Consider the following 22,601-nt stretch of genomic DNA (forward strand, 5'->3'; position numbering starts at 1 on the left):
TAAGATAATTTTATTTAATAATCTGATAAAAATATTGAAATAAACCATCATACCAGCTTTCTTAGCAGTAGTGTTCCAAATTCAACAACTACTTATTTAATCTATAAGATTAATTTTAGACTTGAAGACTGGGATCAAAACTTTGGGAAGGTTGAGCAAAGCTGATGCATGGGAACAAGCAGACAGCTTTAGAATTGTATAATTTCAGCCCATAGACATCTAAATTCTCCTTCAATCTTATTTTTGCTGCAGAAGTTGGTAGCAAAATCCTCAGCAGAAGAATGTGCTAACATAGGAATATGTTCTGTCACTGTTTAATGTGCAGTGAAGCCTAATCATCCATGCTCAGATTTCACCTATAAGAAAGCAGCTTGGCAACAAATAATCTCTATGAAAAGTGGGGATTGGGCACTTTGTGAAAACAGACACCACAGTGTTGAGGTATGGAATGCTAAAAATAGCATAGAAAAAAAATGCATATGTTTTCTTGGCATAGCAAATGTAGAGCAATCACGGTTATCAGTGTTATTTCAGTACCAGCATTGCAATACCTGTGGTAAGAGCTTTAAGGGCCAAAACTACTGAAAAGATTTCTCTTTAGTATACAGAAAATTGAAAACAGCAGAGAAATTTAACAGTTTGCCCTAGTCTTCCTTTGAGAGTTCCTGTCTTGATTCTGCAGCCACATGTCCCTTTCCCTACTTGACTATTTTCCAGTAGCTGCATTACAAAGCTCATATCCCAAACAAGAAGACTGATTCCAATAAAGTACCCAAAGCTTCTTCTTGAAAAGAAGTCAAGCTGAGATTCCTCCTCTGATAACATCTTTTCTGATGTCTTGGCAAGGCTTCTTTCTCTGGGGTTACAAACCTTAAACTGGGAAAGATCAGTGCGTTATGGCCATGAATTGTGAGTTCTTTTTTGTTGTTTGTGTTGTCTCTGAGCAGCTATTAATACATCCTCATGTCTGAGAGATTGCTAGGAAACTGATGAATTCCTGGTTAGGTTTCTTTCTAAAATCTTTAACAGCACCCTAGGTAGAAATTCTCCTCTTTGATATGAAATCCTAGAGAATTTACTCTTGACAAGCAGGTTCTGGAAGTCTTCATTCTCTGGAATTCAAAGGGCTAATGCTTTTGTCTCCAGATTGTTGAATTGCTGAAACTGCTCCATAATATACAATTCACAATCAAAGACCAGCTTAATTTTATTCTTTGTTGCTCCAAACATATTGAAAATACATTTTTAAATGTCTACTAGTCTGAGAGATATGAATGGCGTTTTTACAGCAATAACTTTTTTTTTAAATCTCTGTGTGTTCTTTTTGTAATGTGTCTTTCAGCATCAGTTTTGGTAGGGTCTTCTCAGTATATCTCAATGATGTTGCATTTGCAGAACTATCATACTGGGAGATAAGGGCCCTTTGTTTTATGCCAACAGTTTTATGTCTTCTAGAAATAAAATATATATTACAGAGAACTTGTTTTAAACTTTTCCCACCTTAAAAACACACATTAAAGTTCAACAAAACAATACATAGCCTTGCATTAATTTCTCTGCATTGTTTTTGACAAAATTTTCCTGGAAATCATTTTTGTTTGTTTATTTGTTTGGAATTCTTTTGCACACAAAAATGTTTCTAATTTGTAAGTAAAAATTATGTCCTTATTTGAAATCCTTCAAAAGTTTATTTTAAAATAAAAATTGCTCTAGGAAATTCCAAAATTATTCTTCAGTTTGGGATTTAACACACAAAATAGCTTGGAAAAAACTATCCTGAATTTTATGGTTTAGCCAGTTAAACGAAAAAAATATTCAGCCAGGTATGTTCAGTGGTTTTATTTCAGTACACTCTTGGGTTTCACTTTCTTAAAAAATGAAGAGGTAATTACCTGTATATATAAGAGTTTCAGAGTAAGTATTACTGTATTGTCGATATCACATGTATACACACATTAGTTCAGGTCCTAAAATCATTACACTGATTTAAAACCAGGCAATTTTAAAAGCAATGTGATTTGGAGATTTCCTCAGTGGTTGAATATTTTGGGTTGATAATTTCAAGCTTTTCAACAATAAAAAAAAAGATGAAATGCGCTTAAAAATACATATACAAATATAGATTTCCTTGACAATGTTTAAGCTTTGTAGTTTACCTAAATATGCAAAGGAATGAAGGCTTTCAGAATCAGAAAAAAAAAAAAAAAAAAAAAGAGCAACAGCTGGAAAAAGGGAAATCTGAAGTCTGGGTGAATTTGATCAAGCCTTTGATTTTCAGATTGCTTTGTCCGAGATAATGTATTATATATTAAGCCTGAAAAATCACTTACGTCTTTGCTAAAAATGAGACACTTATGGAGAAACACAAATGGCTGAATATTTGAATGTTTAAATAGTGTAGAGAGCAGCTACCCTCAGAGAATAACTCAGTAACTATGGCATGTAAATTAAGGTCTTCTGGGGCTGTTGCTTCATATCAAATGTATTCAGCTTCTGTTTTTTTAACAATGGCCAGTACCACAACTTGATTTTAGAAGAATAAGGTCAAAGAGAGGTTCATTTTTTTCTTACATTCTTGCACAAATAAATCTAGTGTAAAGGTTTTGCAGGGCAAATTAGGCCCTAAGTAATACAGACAAATTATATTAAAATCTATTTGACAGTACTGTTGATGACATTTATCTTTCTAGACTTTCTTGGCACTGCAGAGACTAATAAAGGAGGAAACAGATATAAACAAAAGGTTTAAATTCTTCAGTCAATATACCTAAACTCTGAGTACTTAGAAGAAACAATTATGAGTAGAGTGAGGGAATTTTTATGTTCCTAAAAGCCTATAACCAAAATGCAGCACATTCACAAAAACAGCAAATGGATATTACCAGGAATTTTTATTAAAATAAATCTTTTGAATGCACACTTGTTTGCAGAATTTATCTCGTAAGTAAATGACTAATGTGTGGAAATATATGAATTTTTATTAGATAAAATGAGATCAGATATTTCCTACTAATAGCAATGTGCAGAGTATAGATTACTACTTTTACCCTTTACTATTTTTTTTCCCCCTAAATATTGGAAATAGTAATTTCCAAACTGATCATGATGGGCTGTGTTATCAGCATCAGCCATTGGGCATTATGCCATAAGTGGCTTAAATGGCTTTCATACTACAACTCTAAAATTGTTTTGTTATTCATCTTAGCTATTCTTAGTTGCCATATAACATATATGTAAAAAGCAGTTACTGTATGCCTTGCACAGGAAAGCCATAAGGGATTTATGTTATTAACTGACTGCACGGATGAATGCCGGATTACCTGACTAGGGTTTAGGACCCAGACCTGAGCATGTGGGAGTCTGGATGTGGGGAGAGTTGTGAATTATGTGCGTTTGACTATTACGAATATATGTGAATTGTAATGCGTGGAACCAAGCACAGCCAAGTCACTTTGGAGTTCATATCCCTTTTTAACCTCAACAACTTCTAAACTGTGCTTTTCCTTACCCAGGATCATGCATCTGTGTATAAAATTATAATCTAGACTGTTTTGAATTTTACACATACCCTGCATTATTTTGCTTGTTTATACCATGAAAGGACTCAGTCAAGGTGTGAAGCTGCTTGCACAAGTCTGGTTTTGGGTGAAGTGCAATTATATAGTTTCAAGCCAAACCATACCATACCTAGTGCCTATAGAGTCAGGTAACAGCCTCTGACTAATTTTTATTTGTAAACTCTGACATGGCCTGAAGGAATAAAAAGCTTTTTAAAGGTAGACAATTTAAGTTATTAAATACATATGGACTTTTACCTGGGAATGCCATGTTTACAGACATGACTGCCTCAGGACTGTAGGTTAGTGCCTACATTGCAGGGGAGATGTGGCTCTTGTTTCATCCTTGGGTTTCTCTGGTGGCTAATCAAAAAGAAGCCTTGTCTGAGGTGCCGCACTCTTCCGCTTCACTATAAGGTGCTCTAAACAACTTGACTGGTGTGGTGAATTTGTCCTCTGCGAGTAGCAGTTCAGGTCTGCAGCATTTAGTATGATGACATGTAAAATCCTTCTGGCTGAGTCTAAACTGGCAGACTCGGGAGTTTCTGAGCTTCTGCTTTCAGCTAGATATTAATCACTCTGCTTGGATCTTGTTATCCTTTTCTTCCACATCTTCCTTTCAGCCTTTCCACCCTATTTGCCTTTTTCTTTCTGCATGAAGAAGGCTGGGGGATTAGGTTGGAAGGTGCCATGTGCCCAGCTGGGGCTCTGGCTGAGGTGCCTCAGCGAGTACTGACACGTGCTGTGTGCTTAAGCTCTGCTTCAACTCTGGCTTTCCCAGCAGTGTCTTGCAGTCCATTCCTCAGCCTCTTCCCTTCTTAGTCTTAAGCTCAGTTTATTGTATTTGGTTTATTATTCAATAGGACCTTAACAGAGTGATACCTATACCAGATAAATCAAGAGGTAAAAAGTTTTATGTGGAACACAAGAGGTAATTAATATGACAGATGCTGGGTCATTTAGGAAAGCTTTCCTTAAAGCTAATTGTGACTTGGTATTACTCTGTGTGAAGATTCCTGCCAAAACTGTGAATATCTAGCATTTTTGAATAGCAAGTTACATCTGAAAAACAGATCCAACTGTGGTTATGGTCAGAAAAGGGAATATAAAACCAGCAGTTTCTATGTATTTGGTCATGTCTGCTTACTTTTCCAACCAAAATAAAGTGTTTTCAAACTTTTTTACTCATGTGGGCAGTCCAGAGCAAATACAATTTAGGTAAAGTGCACAGTAACACTTTTCTTTTTAGATATCTTATACAGAAATGCTATGCTACTTTCCTAATACAGAGTTGCACTGATTTGAAAGTCAGGTTATCAAGGCAAGTTTGCAATGCTGCCAAAAAAAATAGAAAAGAAAAAAAAAGGAGCCAAAAATCCCCACACTCAGCTAAGCCCTAAAAACAGAAAAAGAGAAGGAGATTTGTAGGTCAGAAAACATGCCCTCAAAAGGTCAGAAAACATAACAGAATATTCTTGCATAAAACCCACAACTTTTTATTATCATATTTAGATCTTCATTTTCTCTATGTGTAGACTTAAATTTAACATGGAATTCTTTTTGCAAACTTCAGCATGAAATGCAATTTTTGCAGCCTTCCTTCATATTGAAATTGGTTTCAAGGTAAAATTTGGTTGAACTGAACTAAAATATTATGCTTCAATTGTAAAACACATGGGGCAAGAAAGCACAGAAAAAAGATCACACTACATTTCGCAGTATATGATGCGGGACCAAAGAACATTTTCATTTCCCAGATCCAGACACAAAGCTTTGTCTTGACTGCCTACAAATAGAGCATCAGAATATGGCATTTATAGAATTTTTGCCTTCCTAAACTCCCTTGTGTCCCTGGCCTTCCACTCCATGTGCCCTGGTTTCCACTGAGGGGAGATATATAGGGCTTATGAAAAAAGTAGGTGTCCTCTAGTTGGACAAATGGAGAACCAGTGCTATGGAGTTGCACCTGCCCAGCATAACATACTCAGCCAAAGAAGCATATGATCATGACCTGAGCTCTTGAACAGAACTGCAGATGCATCATGAATAATACACAAGACTATGTATTAATAATAGGTATCCATATAGCAAAATATTTACTCCATTAAGAAGCATCCTAGTCCTCAAGAGACACTGCAAAAATCCTCCTGAAATTCAGGAAAAACCTGACTACAGGCCAAATACTCTCTGAGGGAAGTCAGTGGCAAACAAAAAGATCTAGTTGACTTTAATGGTGCATGATTTTGTGCTTTAACCAAAAAAAAAGTCACTCATCACATGCATGGACAACGAGTCGAATACATCTGGTTAACAGAATGTGGCTATTCTGAGCTCAGCATGGTGCTATGATTATTTTTGCTGCTTATTGTTTACATTCATGTCTATCTTTGAGCACAGGGAGAAAAACAAAGCCTTAGATATGTTCTATCAGTTGCAGTGGACAAGGATTTCACACAAGGTCACTGGCCAGTGGAATACATTTTCTCTGTTCTCAGGTTGTGCATCTCTAAGGAACTCCTGTAAATTAACCTGCATTCTTGTGCGAAAAACAAGGACAGCAAAATAGACCCCTAGAAATTATCTTCATTCTGCAGCAGAAAGTATTTTTTCCTCACATAAATGTGTTTTTCCTGTAACGCCAAATGTTCAAAATATTTTCTTCACAGACTTTCTCTCAACTCCTTTCTGTCCCCTTTCTTTTACTTCATAATGCAGTAATTCCCAAATGGAAATTCTATGTTTTGCCACTGGGCATGAATAGGGTGAAAAAACACCAAATTTTGAGAATATAGGAAAAAAATTGAATAAAACCTAACAATAAATATTTGGGGCTTGGGAAACAACCCATTTTTAAGGAAAGCTGTTTCGCTCAAAGGTGTTTATCAGCAGTATGGATAGTAAGTCAGGGCAAAGGAGAAGGAGGCCCATTTCCCAAATCACGTGGCATGAGGACACATACAGGACTCTGCTTAATTTGTGGAAAATGGAGGGAAAAGGCTTCCTGTGCTATAGATGGTAGCTGAGTGCATGGGAGAAGGGAACAGTTTAAATTAAGGCAGAACTTTTCCTGAAGTGTTTATTTTTGAACACTTGTGTGTCATGAAGGCCGGCCTCATGACTTTAAACAAAACCCAAAGTCATTGCTTCCATGAGGTTAAAATGAAGTGCAACAGAAGAATTTCAACCACTTTGCCTGCAACAGAAGGAAGGTCAGGCCTCGCATTGGGATTGTCTCCATGGAGCAATGCCAGACAGCTGATACTTGACCTTTAGATTCAACAGAGTTGACACAATTTTAGGGAAGTGGCATTTGTCAGGTGGCCAAAGAGGGTGATGGAAAGACCAGGCTGGTGGCGGTAGGCAGCCATGAGCAGGTCAGAAGAAAGGTGTTTCCTTAGTGGGGAAATTGGCCTTGCTTTGTCCCTGGGTTTGCAGTGGGAAGTCCTGCTGAGATGACTGGATGAGGATGCAGGTGGGGATGGGGCCTAGAGGCAAGTGGAGAAAGAGATAGGTTGCGAAGGGAAACGTTTGCAGGGAGGAAGGGAGAGGTTTGTTTCAGCTGCAAGTGAGAGGGCAAAGGGGGCTGTGGGGCCAGGAGGGGCTTCAGGGCAGCAGACACCGGTCCTGGGGCAAGAGCTGGGGGCTCTGTTCGGCCAGGCTGCTCCCTCTGAGCCCCGAGGGGATGGAGGGGAGGAGGTGGGGGAAAGGAGGGAGGGAGGGATGGATGAAGGGTAAGAGGGAGGGATGAGCCGGTGGGAGCCCTGTCCTTGGGCTGGCTGCGGGGCGGGAGGGGAGGCAGCTCCTGTGGATGGGAGGAGGAGAGGAGGCAGAGAGGGGATGTTGTTAAACAGTTTCTTACCGTAAGAGGGAGTTGGGACCCAGATCTTTCCAGTTAATCACACAACAAACTTAGATCATCGCAATAAAAAGCAGCTCGGCTCACTCTGCCTCCTCTAGTGACCGACTGTGCACAGGGTCCTTCCGAGGAGCCATCTCCTCTTCTCCTCCCCGCCAGCCGCCTGGGGGGGGAGGGCCGCCAGCACCATGTGGGCCACCCAACTCCTGCCCGCCTTGCTGCTCCATCAGCTGCTGCTGCTTCCCATCACCATCCCCGTGGCAGGTTAGTTTGTCTATCCTTTCCCTAGCCACCCCCCTCCATCTCACCGCGGCATCGTTCTCCCTGTCCCTCGCTGCGCTGGGGCGCGGGTGGGTGCTCGGGGCGGCGCGGGTGAGTGGTCGGAGCGGTGCAGGTGGGACAGGCGGGGATATCCAGCGCCCGCGGCTCCTACCCGAGGGCATGGGCAACCACCCGGCGCCCAGGCTGGGCACTGGGTGCATCGGTGCCCGGCTGGCGCCTCCCGCGCCCTCGGAGCGATGCAGTGCGGAGCGGGAACAGTGCGGCGGGTCGGGGCGAACCCGAGGTCTTGCGGAGAGGTGTACCCGGGGGGCACGGCGGGTCCGGGGTTTGGAGGGAAGGTCGCTGCTTCCCGCCACCTCCGCCCCGGGCGAACGGGAGCTCGGAGCCCTGGGGACGCCGAGAGAGGGAGAAGGGAACCCCGTCGTTGTCCATAGGTGCACTATTCAAGACGTGAACGTGCACCTTTAATTTTCAAGTGGTAGAATAGATGTTAAGTGACAGAAGTTGACAGGGAATACCCAAACCACGGGATAGCACACTGCTGAAAGGGAATGTCCTTGCTGAAGTGCAACAGCATGAACATGCTGTTTCCAGACTGAAATACTTGTAATTTCATTAGATGTTCCCAATGAGATCCAGGAGGGGGGCGGGGGAGAGGGGGGGGAAGGAACAAACAATAAGTAATCAAGTGCTGGAAGCTCTTTAGCTGAATTTCTTTCCTGAAGTGTCCCCCTTGGACTGGATATCTGAAGAGCTCACTCTGCATTTCTATTGGCCCTCTGGGGAGATGTTTAAGGGGATAAAAAAAAGTTTGCAAGGTTTCTACAAACCTTTCCTTCCTTCCTTCCGGCAACATTGTTAGGGTCAGACCTTTGCACAGAGAGAGACAAAAACCAGCCACAATTCAGGGAAAGGATCTGCCAGGAGTGGGCAGAGCGAGGGCAGGGACGCATAGTGTTTGGGTCCTGGGGCAAGGTCTGAGGACTTTGTGCAACGTGTATGGCAAGCAGTGTTGGTGGCTTCCAACACATAACTACATTTCCTACTTAAAAATATCTATATTTTGAAATAAGATTTCAAAGTGGAATATTTCATGATCTTAGAGGGCAAGTAGAAAAAACCCTGGAAGCATCACATGCAGTAGAACCTGCCATTCTCCTTGTGCAGTAAGAGTTCTGTAGGACGCTGAACACCTTGCCAGAGCTTCTGTGCTCAGTTTGCTCAGTGACGATTTTTTTTCTTTTTGTGGGCATTCTTAGCAGGTGACACAGACATGATGCTACTATACTTTTCTGAACTCCTTTTCTATGTACATTGCAATTTTCATTTTATAGACATGAGACCTCTCTGGAAAGTGATGACTAGAGCTGGTTAGGGATTTTCTGAGGAAAAGTCTGCATTTTTTAACTGGAAAATGCTGACCCATCAAAACTTTGCACAAAAATAGAGCCTTTAAACAGAAGCTATCTCTGGCTTGGTTCTCCCAAATCAAATGAAAGAGAGATATTCACAATATCCCGTGGTAGCTACTGTTGAGAAACCCTCATTTGTGACAGAAACTCTTCAACAGATGGCTTAATTTGAAAAAAAAAAAAGTGGAATTAGACTCCATCCCCCCCAACTTAATTCCATGGACCAAAGATACAGGTACTGCTCTATAACCAATTTCATAGGAAGCTATGTCATGCTTACTGTCTTGATAGTCAGGATGTGTTTCTTGAATGAGAGATGTTACCAAGCTCAATGAATATTTAAAATAATATTCCAACAGGATAGATTAAGCCTCAGTACTGCCAGTATCAGTAGGCTGACAAATAGGGTTGTGCCCTAACCAATGGGCTCCCCAGTGTAGGATTGGATGGTTCATCTTGGTGGGGAGGAAAATTAGATTTCCAAAACTTAATATTTTCACAGAGTAGGGCTTATTTTCTGGCCAGCTTTCATAGTGACAGTTTCTTGGCAACCCTTCTTTTCTTAACTTTCCTCCCCCACCTACCTTAATATTAATCAATTCTATCATTTGCATTATGGGCAAGAAAGATTAGTCTTATTGCACACTGCCATTGTGCTTACCTTGCTTTGCAAAAATACATGATTTTTAACAAAAGTGTCTGGGTTTTTAAAATGTAGGCAAGAGGAAGTTGTGCCATTCCTTTTCGAAACATATTGATTGCTTTCTAAACATACATGGTATCTTTGTATGGGATATTGAATTCCTTTTACTAGGAAGTCTTTAGGAAAGATTAATATTTGCTTACATTTTTATTATTGTTATATATGAAAAGCAAACAAAGTGATGAAAACAGAATTTAAAAATACGAAAATAAAAAAAATGTTTTTTGCTAATGCATGTCCATGCTTCTTCTATTACTATTCTGAAAATCTGATTCTAATTGTGCCTAATGTTGAGTGTCATTTCTTCTGCGAATGGATCTTTTAGGTTTGGAATCCCATGTCCTAAATCCTGTGTGAAGACAATGTCCTGTGTTACTGTGGCTGCTGACTAATACATTTGGATTATATTAAAGAGTAAAGAAAAAGGAGGGTGAAGAAAACAGGAGAAATTTTGATGTCAGCAAGTTGTCCACACTATCAGTTTCTGAGTTTCTTTTTAATATCTAAAAGATAAGATGGTGATTGGTGAAAGATAAATGTGCAAGGTTCCTGTAGACTACTTGCCTAGTCATTATCAATATCCTGTATGTCTCTGTCACTTTCACAAAGAAATTAATCTGTAGCTATCAAGTTTATTAGGGAGTTTTCTTCCCTGTGCAGATATTCTTATCATTCTATATTTTTAGACAGTATCTCTTTAATAAAGTTAATCTACTAAAACTGAAAATAACTTTTTAATCAAAGAAAAAGTAGATTGGTATATTGTAAGATTTATTTAAACTAAAGATATATTTTTTCTGTGAAGAGACTGTCAGACAAGTGTTTTTATTCAAATTTCTCAGCACTTTCTGCAGTTTGGATGATCTGAAGCAGTTGTTAATGAAGATGTGGGAGTTGCACTTAGTTCCTATAAATAACTATTGCTTAAAAACAAATAAAATAATAAAATCCCATATCCGTGATCAATGTAAGAACGTTGTATATTCCTGTGGTCTGCATAGCTAAGTATATTTTAAAAATTTAACATGATTTATTCTTCCCCATCCCAGCTGTAGATAATCATTATACTATACACTGTCAACAAAGCAAAATGATACTCTGCCAGTTGGAAGACTGTATTCCTTCTGTTTAATGGAATCCTTTTAGTGCTTGGTGCCAGGGGCTGCTTGTTTTGCTCTCACATGTAATACAGCACTTACCCTGCTTAACAGATTTTCTGCTTCTATTAATGCCATTTTCATAAGCAACATAGCAGGAGAACACAGAGTTGAAATACACGAGATTAAAATGTTGCATAAAACTCTGGAAAACTGAGCACTGAAGTCAAGGAAAGGAAAGCCTCTTATTGGAGGAGCTCATCTGTCATTATTGTAATACTTCAACTGAGGCCAGTGTTGGAAGGGAAACTTGCAGTCTCCCTTGGAGAGCATAATATCTCCCCTTTGGATCTTTATACTGATTATTAGTTTGTCACTTAAGCATTTCAAACTTTTCCAAGGAGATTTGAAAGGATGACTTAGCCTCTTGATGGGTAAAAGCTTGATGTGGAGAGGAGAAAGTTGCCCTAAGCATTTTGCAATTACTTGTACTAGATGAGCGTTGGAAATTCACTTTCTCCCCCTAGTGCTGAGGTGGGGTTGATGGTCAGAGGCTAGAATGCAGCATGGAGGGGACAAAGGATTGGTCATAGAGGTGAGAAAGAATTATCTCCACACTTGCTTGAGAAGCATGAATAGCAGGAGAATTAGCATGATGTGAGTAATGTTTGTATCTTGCAATGGGGAAGTATGGCAACTACAGAGAAACATGAAGGGGTATGGACATCCTCACCGTTACCCCATTTGCTTTTCTGTAGGTTTTCTTGGCAGTGCCCTTTGGGGATAGTGGATCTGCTCCTGAACATGGTTAGAACCTACGTGTAAAGCAACGTTGAAGTGAAGCAGAGCTGGGAACATGCTCCAGATTAGTCAGATGTGTTGGCAAAATCTAGCTGCAGGAGTTTCAATGGTGTATGGGCCTCCACCCTTGTGGGCCTTGTGCTGTCTGATGAGCCCAGCCATGCCTGGCAGTCCTCGGTGCTGTTGGCCCAGCTGGGAACTGGCTGCTCCTTCAGTCTCCCCTCAGCTCCAGCTCTTCCTATGCCTTGGCCAGCAGCACTATTTTTGTGTATACACCATGCAGCAAGGCTCTCATCACTCCTCACAGGGGCTATTTTGCTGCCCTCAGTATCTTTAACTGTTTTGCCCAAATCCTTGCCCTGCCTGATCATGCTGTTCTCTTTAGCCCCTGCTCCATGCACTATGTCCTCAGTGACGGCTGGGACTCCATCACTGAAGAAGCGCACAATGTGCTGGGTGCCTCCGAGGAAACACCAAAGACTTGTAAAGGTTGTGCAATGCAATGCAAAATGATGGGGATTTAATTCTTGTGCCAAATGCGTAAGAAGAAAAATCTTAGAAATGAAAATCCTCTCAGTAATTTATCCAGAGGTTAGATACAGCAAATCAGAGTACAAACTGCAGAACATTTGTTTCTGACAATGGGTCCCAGCATCCTGCTGAGCAGATAAGCTTTTCTTGGAAGAAAAAGAGCTGTTCTTTTGCATTTGCCATCCAATTTTAGACTATACTATCAGTTGCTAGCATTATCCTTAGCTTCTTGAGCTCTCATGCTGGCTATAGGAGAGGGCTATGAAGGCAGGACAGCACAAACATGAAGCTGGGTCCAACTAACATGGCAATCTCTGCAGATGCTAATAAGGGGTATGTGTTCATGGGTGTATGTGTGAGTGGTAATATACAATATAAAGCCAAAAAAAGAAATATCTTTTTTGCATTTCCTGAATCTGCTCAATAACTAGACTGAAAGCCAATGTAAAAATAAGGAAAAAATTATCTCTATATTGTATGTCTCTATTTCAAACTACTTTCTCAAAATTGTATATTTTTTTCCATGATGGCTTTTTTGCCAAGAAAATAAATTTCAGAACTTAAAATAATCACATCATCCTCCATATACCTTTGTGAGAAACTGTTTCATTGTGACAAGCTAGAGATGTCTCCTTGGACAGCTGGTTTTATTTTGGTGACTTTCCATCTATACAGCAGACTGCAGTTTTTATGGGTATGGTTGGTAAACTTCTTTCATGCGAAATTATTGTCTTACATAAATAACAGCATTAAATTTAATCTGGCATCTAAGCCTATTCAATCTACAAAGATCTTTTCTTGGGCACATTTCAGAATTGTTTCAGTTTCTCATTATGTTGGTCTTTCTTTCTCTCTTCCTTTCTTCTTCTTTTTTTTTTTTTTTTTTTCCAAATGAGAAGTCTTTTGGAAAAGGTGTTCACTTTTTTGCATTCTAGCCAGGAATCTGGACATTTCTGATACTGAAACAGGCATAAGGAGAATTCAAAGTAAATGAAAGTAAGTTAAAAGTGCTGAACATTAATTCTTTTTATCAAAGTGACTCTCTTAAGACTTGTTTTAAGACAGAAAATTGCCTTGAATGTATTTTTTTGAAAAGTGCTTCCTAACAATTCTTATAGATCACAATATATTAACGACCTTATTAATTATTTTAGGATCAGCATTCACCTTTAACATCTTTTCTTTTATTGCTGTGACCATATCCTTAATTTAAGCATGTGGTGTCAGAAACCATTTAGTAGCATTTACTTTCATCTTCAGGTCAAGTTTTGTCACTTTGTTGGTTTCTTTTTTCCTTAATGAAGCCAGTATATCTATGCTGTCATACGGGGGCCTGCACCAATATGCAATTTACCCTTGAGGGTTTATATCCTTTGAAAAACATTGTCTTGGAAATATGTTACTGAATTTAATTATCCTTCGAACCATGTTTTATAGACAAGTTAAACACCTCTGTGCATTTGCATATTGCTTTTCATGTATGCCAAGAACTGTTGCTTTATTTCAAACCCTATTCATTGATTTTATTTCTTACACAAGCTTTGCCAATGCAATTTTATGCATATAATTAAGCATACTTTATTGTTTATTTTCATATTAAGTTTCCACTATTTATAATGAGATAAGTCTTCAGCTTTGATATCTCTGCTGAAAAGTATTGTCTAACACTGTGATAATCCATGGGTTTGCAGATTTTTGCTTTGTACATTTTGTTGAGATCTAACAATTGCTTGTTTCTTTTTTTTTTTCCATTCAGATACATACTTATGAATGCATTTGCATGGGTGTTACCATGCAATCTTTGTCAAGTGTGGTGTTCCCTGATAAAATGTTTGTTGTTTTGAATTGTGCTTTCCTACATTTATTTCAGGTGTGTTTAAGGTTGGGGATTTTTTTTTCTTTCCTTTTTCTTTTTTATTTTTCTTTTTTTTCTCTTTTGATGGTAGATTTCTCATTTTTCTTCCCCCACCTCCAGGTTTTAAATCACATACAATTCAGGTTTCGTGGGGTTTTTTGTTTTTTTTTTTTTTAAGCTCATTAGGGAAAGCCAGTTTACTTTGGCTTGCAGTGATGATTGTTTGCAAAATTCCGTTAATAGCTAATCTCATTTTGACTTTCTGACCTGATTATCACTTGTAACACAAATAATTCAATCTCTAATTAGTCCATCTGTTAACTGCTCAAGGTCAAGTGACTTCATTTCATTACAAACATGATGCAAAATATCCAACAGTTATCTAAAATGCCAGTTGACAGTAAAGAAAGTGACTATGTCTCTTTTATAATTCTGAAATAATTGTGTCACTTTACATGACCATTTTTCTTCACTGAAAAATATTTTGACTCCTAGGATTCTCTGAGCTTCCTACACAGTATGTGGAGAGTTTTTCTCTTTTTACTTTTACTCCCCAGTGCCATCTTTATTTGGTATGCCATTCTGTATTTGGAAGGACTGCAGCTGATTTCTGAAGTTCTCTGGCAGCATTTTCCAGCCCAAGTAATTTAGGTGTCTTCATAGAATCACAGAATGGTTTGGGTTTCAAGGGACCTTAAAGATCATCCAGTTCCAAACCCCTGCAGCATGGGCAACATCTTCCTGTTCTTGATTTATTTTTGTTCCCAAAGATTTAGTTTATCTTTGACATCTGACAAACATAATGAGCAATGGTGCTGTTATGTCAAAACTGAAAATTATAAAAGGTCTTTTGCCCATCCACAGTATAAAGACCTGTATCCAGCTTACTTACATCCAGAAGAAGTCAGGATAAAGGAGGAGTTTGCTTTGGTAGATGAGCATTGGGTTAGGGATCAGTTAAGCAATCTGGACATCTATAAATCGATGGGTCCGGATGGAATACACCCACGGGTGCTGAGGGAGGTCATTGCTAGGCCACTCTCCATCATCTTTGGTAAGTTGTGGGAAACAGGAGAGGTGCCTGAGGATTGGAGGATGGCAAATGTCACGCCAGTCTATAAGAAGGGCAAGAAGGAGGACCCGGGTAATTATAGACCAGTCAGCCTGACCTCCATCCTTGGAAAGGTGATGGAACAACTTATTCTTGACACCATCTCTAGACATATCAAGGATGAGGGGGTCATTAAGAGTAGCCAACATGGTTTTACCAAGGGGAAGCCATGTTTGACCAACCTTATAGCCTTCTATGAGGAAGTAACTAGGTGGATGGATGATGGTAGAGCGGTAGGTGTGGTTTTTCTTGATTTCAGTAAGGCATTTGATACTGTCTCCCACAGCATCCTCATAGATAAGCTAAGTGTGGGCTTGATGATCAGGTAGTGAGGTGGATCAAGAACTGGTTGAAAGGAAGAAGGCAGAGAGTTGTGGTCAATGGGGCAGAATCTAGCTGGAGGTCTGTGACTAATGGAGTCCCTCAAGGGTCGGTGCTGGGACCAGTGCTGTTTAATATTTTCATCAACGACCTGGATGAGGGAATTGAGTGTACTATCAGCAAGTTTGCTGATGACACTAGGCTGGGAGGAGTGGCTGACACACCAGAAGGCTGTGTTGCCATTCAGCGAGACCTGGGCAGGCTGGAGAGTTGGGCGGGGAGAAACTTGATGAAATATAACAAGGGCAAGTGTAGAGTCCTGCATCTGGGCAGGAACAACCCCATGTACCAGTACAGGTTGGGGGTTGACCTGCTGGAAAGTAGTGAAGGGGAAAGAGACCTGGGGGTCCTGGTGGATAGGAGGATGACCATGAGCCAGCAATGTGCCCTTGTGGCCAAGAAGGCCAATGGCATCCTAGGGTGTATTAGAAAGGGTGTGGTCAGCAGGTCAAGAGAGGTTCTCCTCCCCCTCTACTCTGCCTTGGTGAGGCCGCATCTGGAATATTGTGTCCAGTTCTGGGCCTCTCAGTTCAAGAAGGACAGGGAATTGCTTGAAAGAGTCCAGCATAGAGCCACAAAGATGATTAAGAGAGTGGAGCATCTCCCTTATGAGGAGAGGCTGAGGGAGCTGGGTCTCTATAGCTTGGAGGAGACTGAGGGGTGACCTCATCAATGTTTACAAATATGTAAAGGGTGAGTGTCAGGATGATGGAGCTAGGCTTTTCTCAGTGATGTCCAGTGATAGGACAAGGGGTAATGGGCGTAAACTGAAGCATAGGAGGTTCCATGTGAACATCAGGAAAAACTTCTTTACTGTGAGAGTGACAGAGCACTGGAACAGGTTGCCCAGGGAGGTTGTGGAGTCTCCTACGTTGGAGATACTCAAGGCCCAGCTGGACAAGTTCCTGTGTGATGTACTCTAGGTTACCCTGCTCTTGCAGGGGGGTTGGACTAGATGATCTTTTGAGGTCCCTTCCAACCCTTGGGATTCTGTGAATAACTACAATAATAGGAAAAAAAAAAAATCATAGCCACACACAGTGAAAGTTCAGCACAGCAAAGCAAATAACTACTTAGTAAAATGCTGAAGTTCTTCAAGTGTAAGGCAACAGAATAAGGAAATAAAACTCCATACCAAGCCATCAAGATTTCATTAAGAGTCATGGTTCTATTTTGTATAAATATAATTAAAATTGCAGTTAAGCAGGTTCTGCAATCTCCTAGCAAGTTTTCTCACTAAAATGCTGCAGAATGATAACTTAATCTCTGATTCTTGACTTGGCATGGACTGAAACTACTCCAAGAAAAGGTACTGTTGGAAATCTTTTCTTCCAGATGGTCTATGGTTTGAACAGTCTCACTTAATACTTCATATCTGAGAAGATTATACAGGAGCCTCATATCAAAAAGGTAGCGAGGGAACCAAAAGTTGAGACCTGTAGGTCTCTTCACAGTCTTTCACTGTAAAGTATGATTTTTTCTTTTTTTTCCTCCAGTAAATACTAAAGCATTTTGTTAAAATGAAAGTGTTCCAGCTGGAAGACTGTGGACATCCCAAATGAAATTATAGAGTATTTGTCCAATTCTGCATCCTACTAGAGCAAACGTAGGTTTCACTTTCTTGCTCACTGGCTGACTTCTTTCTTCTGTTCAAGGAAGTTTTCTATCGTGTTAAGAAATAGAAAGAGACAGCATCCTCATTTTTTTTTTTGAGGATTTTTTTTAATTCAACTGAAGAAATGTGTTTAGTTAGTGGTTGAAGAAAAAATGTTGATTCATATTTGACTTGATTCTCTTGTGTTTGAATCAGCTGCTATTATTTTTAAATTTAAGTGGAATGTCAGACTTCCTTAGGAATATGATACTCAACTACAAAACCCATCAGAGGACATAGCCCACAATATAAACAAATCAAAGTTTAGGAAACTGAAATGAATGGCAATCACAAATTAAGAACTGTTATAGCATATTGCATGATAACCTGTAACACAGAACATTTGTAGGGTAATATTAGATTTAAGATTTTAATTATACAATTTGAAGTAGAAAGGCTCAATTATTTTATTTATTTTGTTGTTGTAAAAGTAATGCTTTGCATTATTCTTATGATTCTAACAGTCACACCACAAATGCATTTGGCCCTTTGCCTTTTGGATTACAGGCAAGTCATAGAATGCTATTGTTTGAAAGCTAAAGTAAATCAGGCTGTTATAAATTGTTAAATGCAATATCAAACCCATAATCCTCTTTGGACAACTACTAGGATTCTTTTCTTTTAAAAAAGCAGAGTTGTAAACCATGTTTTTTAGGCAGAATAGAATTCTTTGGGTTTTTACAACAATATTCTTGCATGCTGGCTGGTGAGTTTAAGAAGCTGTTATCGGGAATTAAGATAATGACACTTATCAGTACATGGGAAATGTTATTACCAGGAACTGAAAGAAAATACTTTGATATTTCTGTACAGATTTTTACCTCCATTTGACATTAAAGTCCTGGCTGAGACAACACAGAACTAACAAATATGTCTTGTAAGATAATAGACGGAGAAATTTACCACAAAATCTTTACAGACTTGCTGTCCTGTGGTTGTCTTAAAGAGCAGATGCAATCCTTTTTGCAGCACTTTGGCTCTATCACAGGTATAAGAAAAAATAAAGCAGCTTCAGTGTAAACAGTGGTTTCCAGTATCAGGGTGTTGATACTTAAGGCAAGAATATCTTCCTAGCATTTTGATAAACATAGTGATTCAGTTTGGATGCATGTCCACTGCACAAATACAAGGCTGAAAATTATTTAGAGAACTGATATGGGACCCCAACACAGCACCAAAACTATTAACATTTGGTCTTTCCATCTAAAGCTTCTTTATGTGATAAGAACATGGATTTGTAGGTAAATAAAATCTTTTTTTTTTTTTTTTTTTTTCTGAAAATGTTTATAGTTGGAACTAAAACTATGGGCTATTAAGTGCAGAGGAATAGCTTATTTCACCTTTAACAGTTCAAAAAGAAGACCAGGATGGGATGAAGGTATTTTATAGGAGCATTGCGGCAGAGATATTCTACTCCTTTGATTTTTTAATTATTTTATTTTTATAAAGCTGAAGCTTGGTGAAATCTAATTTAAATGTTTTTGGTGTATTTTTAGGTGTCTTAGGGATAACTCACCACTGAGAGGTGTGATTTAGCTGAATCCAGTGAAAATGTGAGCTCACTTACCTAATGATCAGGATAGAAGTTCTGCAAAAGTGACACCCTTGAGCCCTCTTTGTCTTTACAATATGTGGAGTTATTAGAAACTCCTTCAGAGCCTCAGCCATTGCGATTTACAAAGTTATTCTGAGCTTCTGCACAGAGTGCGCAAAGCAAAAATTTACTAACTTAAGTGCACTTGCATGAAGAATTATCTGTTCAGGATAATGGAACATTAGGCTGAAGTTTCATATATTTGAAAAACTCTGGTAAAATTTAATAAATTGATCCTGAGCATTCACATTCTACCATTGCTGCAGATTCTCTAGAGAAAAATGGAGGGACAGCAGTTATTGAAAATACTATTACCTGCTTTATGAATTAAGGAAGTATTCATTCACCTAACCTTTCCTGGATTAGCTCTTGGATTCAAAAGGATCATCTGGGGCCACTGAGTAAAATAAGAGAAATAGATCCACAGGGCAATTGGTCCTCCCTATGTTACTCATCTGTCAGAATAGGGAGAATCACTCTCCAGATGTACTCATCTGCCTATACTGACGATGGAGCAGCGTAAACTGGCAAACTGGTTTCTATGGAAGAAAAAATAGAAATATACATATATATTGGGAAATATACATATATATTGTTTTGGGTTTTTTTCTTGCAAAAAAATTAAAGACTTTTCTTCTTGCCCTTTAGCCAAACATCTCTAACCAATCTCCCCTGACATTTCCTACCCCTTCCTCTGGGCCTTCTGATAGAGACATAGAAACCAGATCAACCTGTTCTTTTTTTCTGAAATCTTTGCAACAGTGCAGGCTATTTCAATGCAATAGCCTCTGCATCCCCCTGTCATCTTTACTGTGGGCTGAAAATTCTAAATCTGTCACACTTAAAATGGGCACAACACTCACACTGAGTCTTCACTGGAGCAGGGGGCACAAAAATGACTATTTTGTGCCACTTCCAGGCTCCACTTCTTTTGACAATTTATGATAAAAAGTTTACTGTTTTAAGAACAGTTTATCACTGTTCTTAAATTTTAAAGTTTATTCAGATGTAGACTTTCTGTAATATTAATATCCCTTCCTTCTGATTGTAAGTCCACTGTGTCCATCCAAAAAAGACATTTGTGCATCTTTTTCACCTGAATTTTTAATGGAAATTATTATGAAATCTCAGATTATCAGACATATTTTGGACATTCTGAAAAAAATTTACAAAGGGTGAAAAACTTTCCTCTTACCCTTCGCCAGAACTATGCAAGTTTTTATTTGAAACTAGGTTTTTTGTAATTCCTACCATTCCTAGTTTTAAAAATGGTTATGACCATGTAAAATAATCAATTCTTCTTCAGTATCTGCTAATTTTTGTGAGTTTCTTTGTGATTGAGATACTGATGTTCTTATAGTTCCTAATGAATTTTGTTCATATATAGTGGCATTTTTAATCTCAGAACTGTTCTTTACAGTGTTTATTTTGTTCATTTTTTTCTTTTTCTTCTTTGCTTGTTTCTTAGAGTGTAGAGGAAAAAGGAGAAATCCTCTTCATGACTTCAAAAAAACAGGAGAGTTGATGCTCATTAAAGTAAACAAAACACTGGAAGTAAAAACCAAGCTGTTAAACACCACTGAGCAATGTGCCAAGAGATGCAGCAGGAACAAAGGTCTTTCATTCACTTGCAAGTGAGTTATATATCTCCATTATTTTAGTTGCTTGGTATCATGGTTTGGTTTTTTTTTTTTTTTTTTCATAATGGAACCTGTATAACACTGTTTGACCCAAGGTGTCTGTAATTGTCATTGGTGATAGCTTGTACTGAGGACAATCTAAAGGCCATGCTTTTTGATTTCCATGATCTTGTTATCCCTGTCCAAAGAGTGTCAGTCTATTGTAAAGTTTTATCTGAGTTGATCTATCTTCTTAGCTTGTCCAATATATAATCTTTTCCAAAACATAGCTGGAAAAAATATACTCATGTTATGATGTGGATGACTTGTGTTGCACTATAGTGTTCGGTGAACATTTCTGAGATTTTTGTCTTTTATAAAATGGCTATTGTCACACATCACAGCTGCAGTATTTCAGCACCACTTCAGACCATATTTTGTCTTCATTCTTTTCACATTACTCCTGCTGAAATCAATGGGAACCTCACACATGGAGCACAGATACATTCACTGCTGAAGTTCACTGGCAAGTACTATGAATCTGATACAATGGAATCAAACCTTCTGGGCTGCACAATCATTACAAGTATATCATAGCTATTCTTCAGCATCTGCTGTCTCTTAGAAACACATCATGTAGCTGATTGCTTGTCTGCCTTGTACATATTCTCTACTGTATTCTGGAACAAATCACTATTATTTTTTCCCATGTATTAGACATAAAGTATCCCCCTGGCCTCTCTTAGTCTAGACCATTAGCAGTATAAGAAAGGACATGAATGCAGGAGAATCTTGAAGAGAATTGATAACTTCTGTAATGGTGAGTACTGAGCTAAATGTCAGCCTCATCTTGACACATAAAAAAGTCTTTACAATCAATACAAATGGAAGCTAGACTAAATGTGACAACAAAAGCTCTTCTGTTGCAGAAACAGACCTCGATTGTAATTTAATCTTTCTTCAAGTCTTTCATTCCCATGTTGCAAGGTCTAGCTTGTATCACTTTGTACTTTGACTACTTATATATGTAAACAATGAGCAGACTTTACTTATTTTCTGTTAGAAAATATTTTCCAGGCACTAATATTTTTCACATGGTACGAGACACTCCTTTTCCTATTGGCAGGGCTTCCACTGATGTCATTGCCAAGTGGATCAGGTTGTATTCAATACAGCAAGAGATCCTTGAGTTCTGATGGTCAGAAGTGAGGAGTATTATAAAATTAGGTTCCACAGCGTATAAGATTTCTGAACAATGCCAAGCAAACAACAATTCCATATTCCAACATCTCCTTAGAAATACTGTCTTAAGCTAGTTGTAGCTGCTCTGGATGGTATGCTTGTGTTCTGAAAATAAAAAGTAAGTTAGTCTATTTTTTTTATTCTATTTTGCATGAATAATAATCTAGAATCTCTTTGAATTTTTAAAACATTACAATTTGTGAAGAATTTCTCTCTGATGGATTCATTAAGGAGCATATTATCCCTGCTGTAACCAGTCAATAAAGCAGCTTAAAGAAGCTATGAGGGACTTTGAGAATGCAGCTTGGAAGAGTCCTACTCATAGATAATAAAATTGCAATCAGTCATGTAATTATTTTGCACTAAAGATGAAAAATAATTACAAATCTGACTACTCATGCCCTGAATTTCCAATTTTCCCTGACAGGTTTTTAGGAAGGAAGCCTAGCAACAGAGGTGTAGGTGATTAGGTTTTGCCTGTGCTACCACTACGCAGCAAAGTAAGATGGATTTTCTGCGTCTGGGAACATTCTTGTGGTTTCCCATTTGGCCTCAGATGAGTCTTCTTGTAGTGTGCATAGTTCTTTGATGCTACTGTAAACACATATTTGACATGTGTTCCCTTTTAAAGGAATCAGTGATTACTAATGTTTCCCTTTTATTCTTAGGATCCCCAGTCTTTAACTTCATATCTGCATATGGTTACTACAAGGTGAAATTGGTTGCCAACTTAAATTAAAACCAATTAGTTTACTAGTTGCTGTGGAAGCATTCTAAAATAAGAAGAGAATTAACACAAAATGGCATTTTAAAGACTTGAAATAGAAGACTTGGATTTTCCTTTGTTTACTAACATCTTTGTGGCTTGATTCTGATGTTCCATATCCATACAGTAGTTCCCCGTTA

General features: G+C 38.7%; 1 protein-coding gene across 1 annotated transcript in view; it reads left to right on the top strand.

The window, feature by feature from the left end:
- Window positions 1–7,601: 7,601 nt before the first annotated feature.
- Window positions 7,602–22,601, top strand: part of HGF (hepatocyte growth factor) — a gene marked incomplete at both ends in the record, with an annotated part of 60,983 nt that continues 45,983 nt past the window's right edge. Inside the window, 2 exons of the mRNA XM_080619375.1 lie at window positions 7,602–7,677; window positions 20,303–20,468. Of these exons, the coding sequence (XP_080475501.1) occupies window positions 7,602–7,677; window positions 20,303–20,468 (242 nt within the window). The remainder of the gene's footprint in view (window positions 7,678–20,302; window positions 20,469–22,601) is intronic.

Source organism: Psittacula echo (genome assembly GCF_963264785.1).
Source record: "Psittacula echo genome assembly, chromosome: 1".
In the NCBI taxonomy this organism is placed as follows: domain Eukaryota; kingdom Metazoa; phylum Chordata; class Aves; order Psittaciformes; family Psittacidae; genus Psittacula; species Psittacula echo.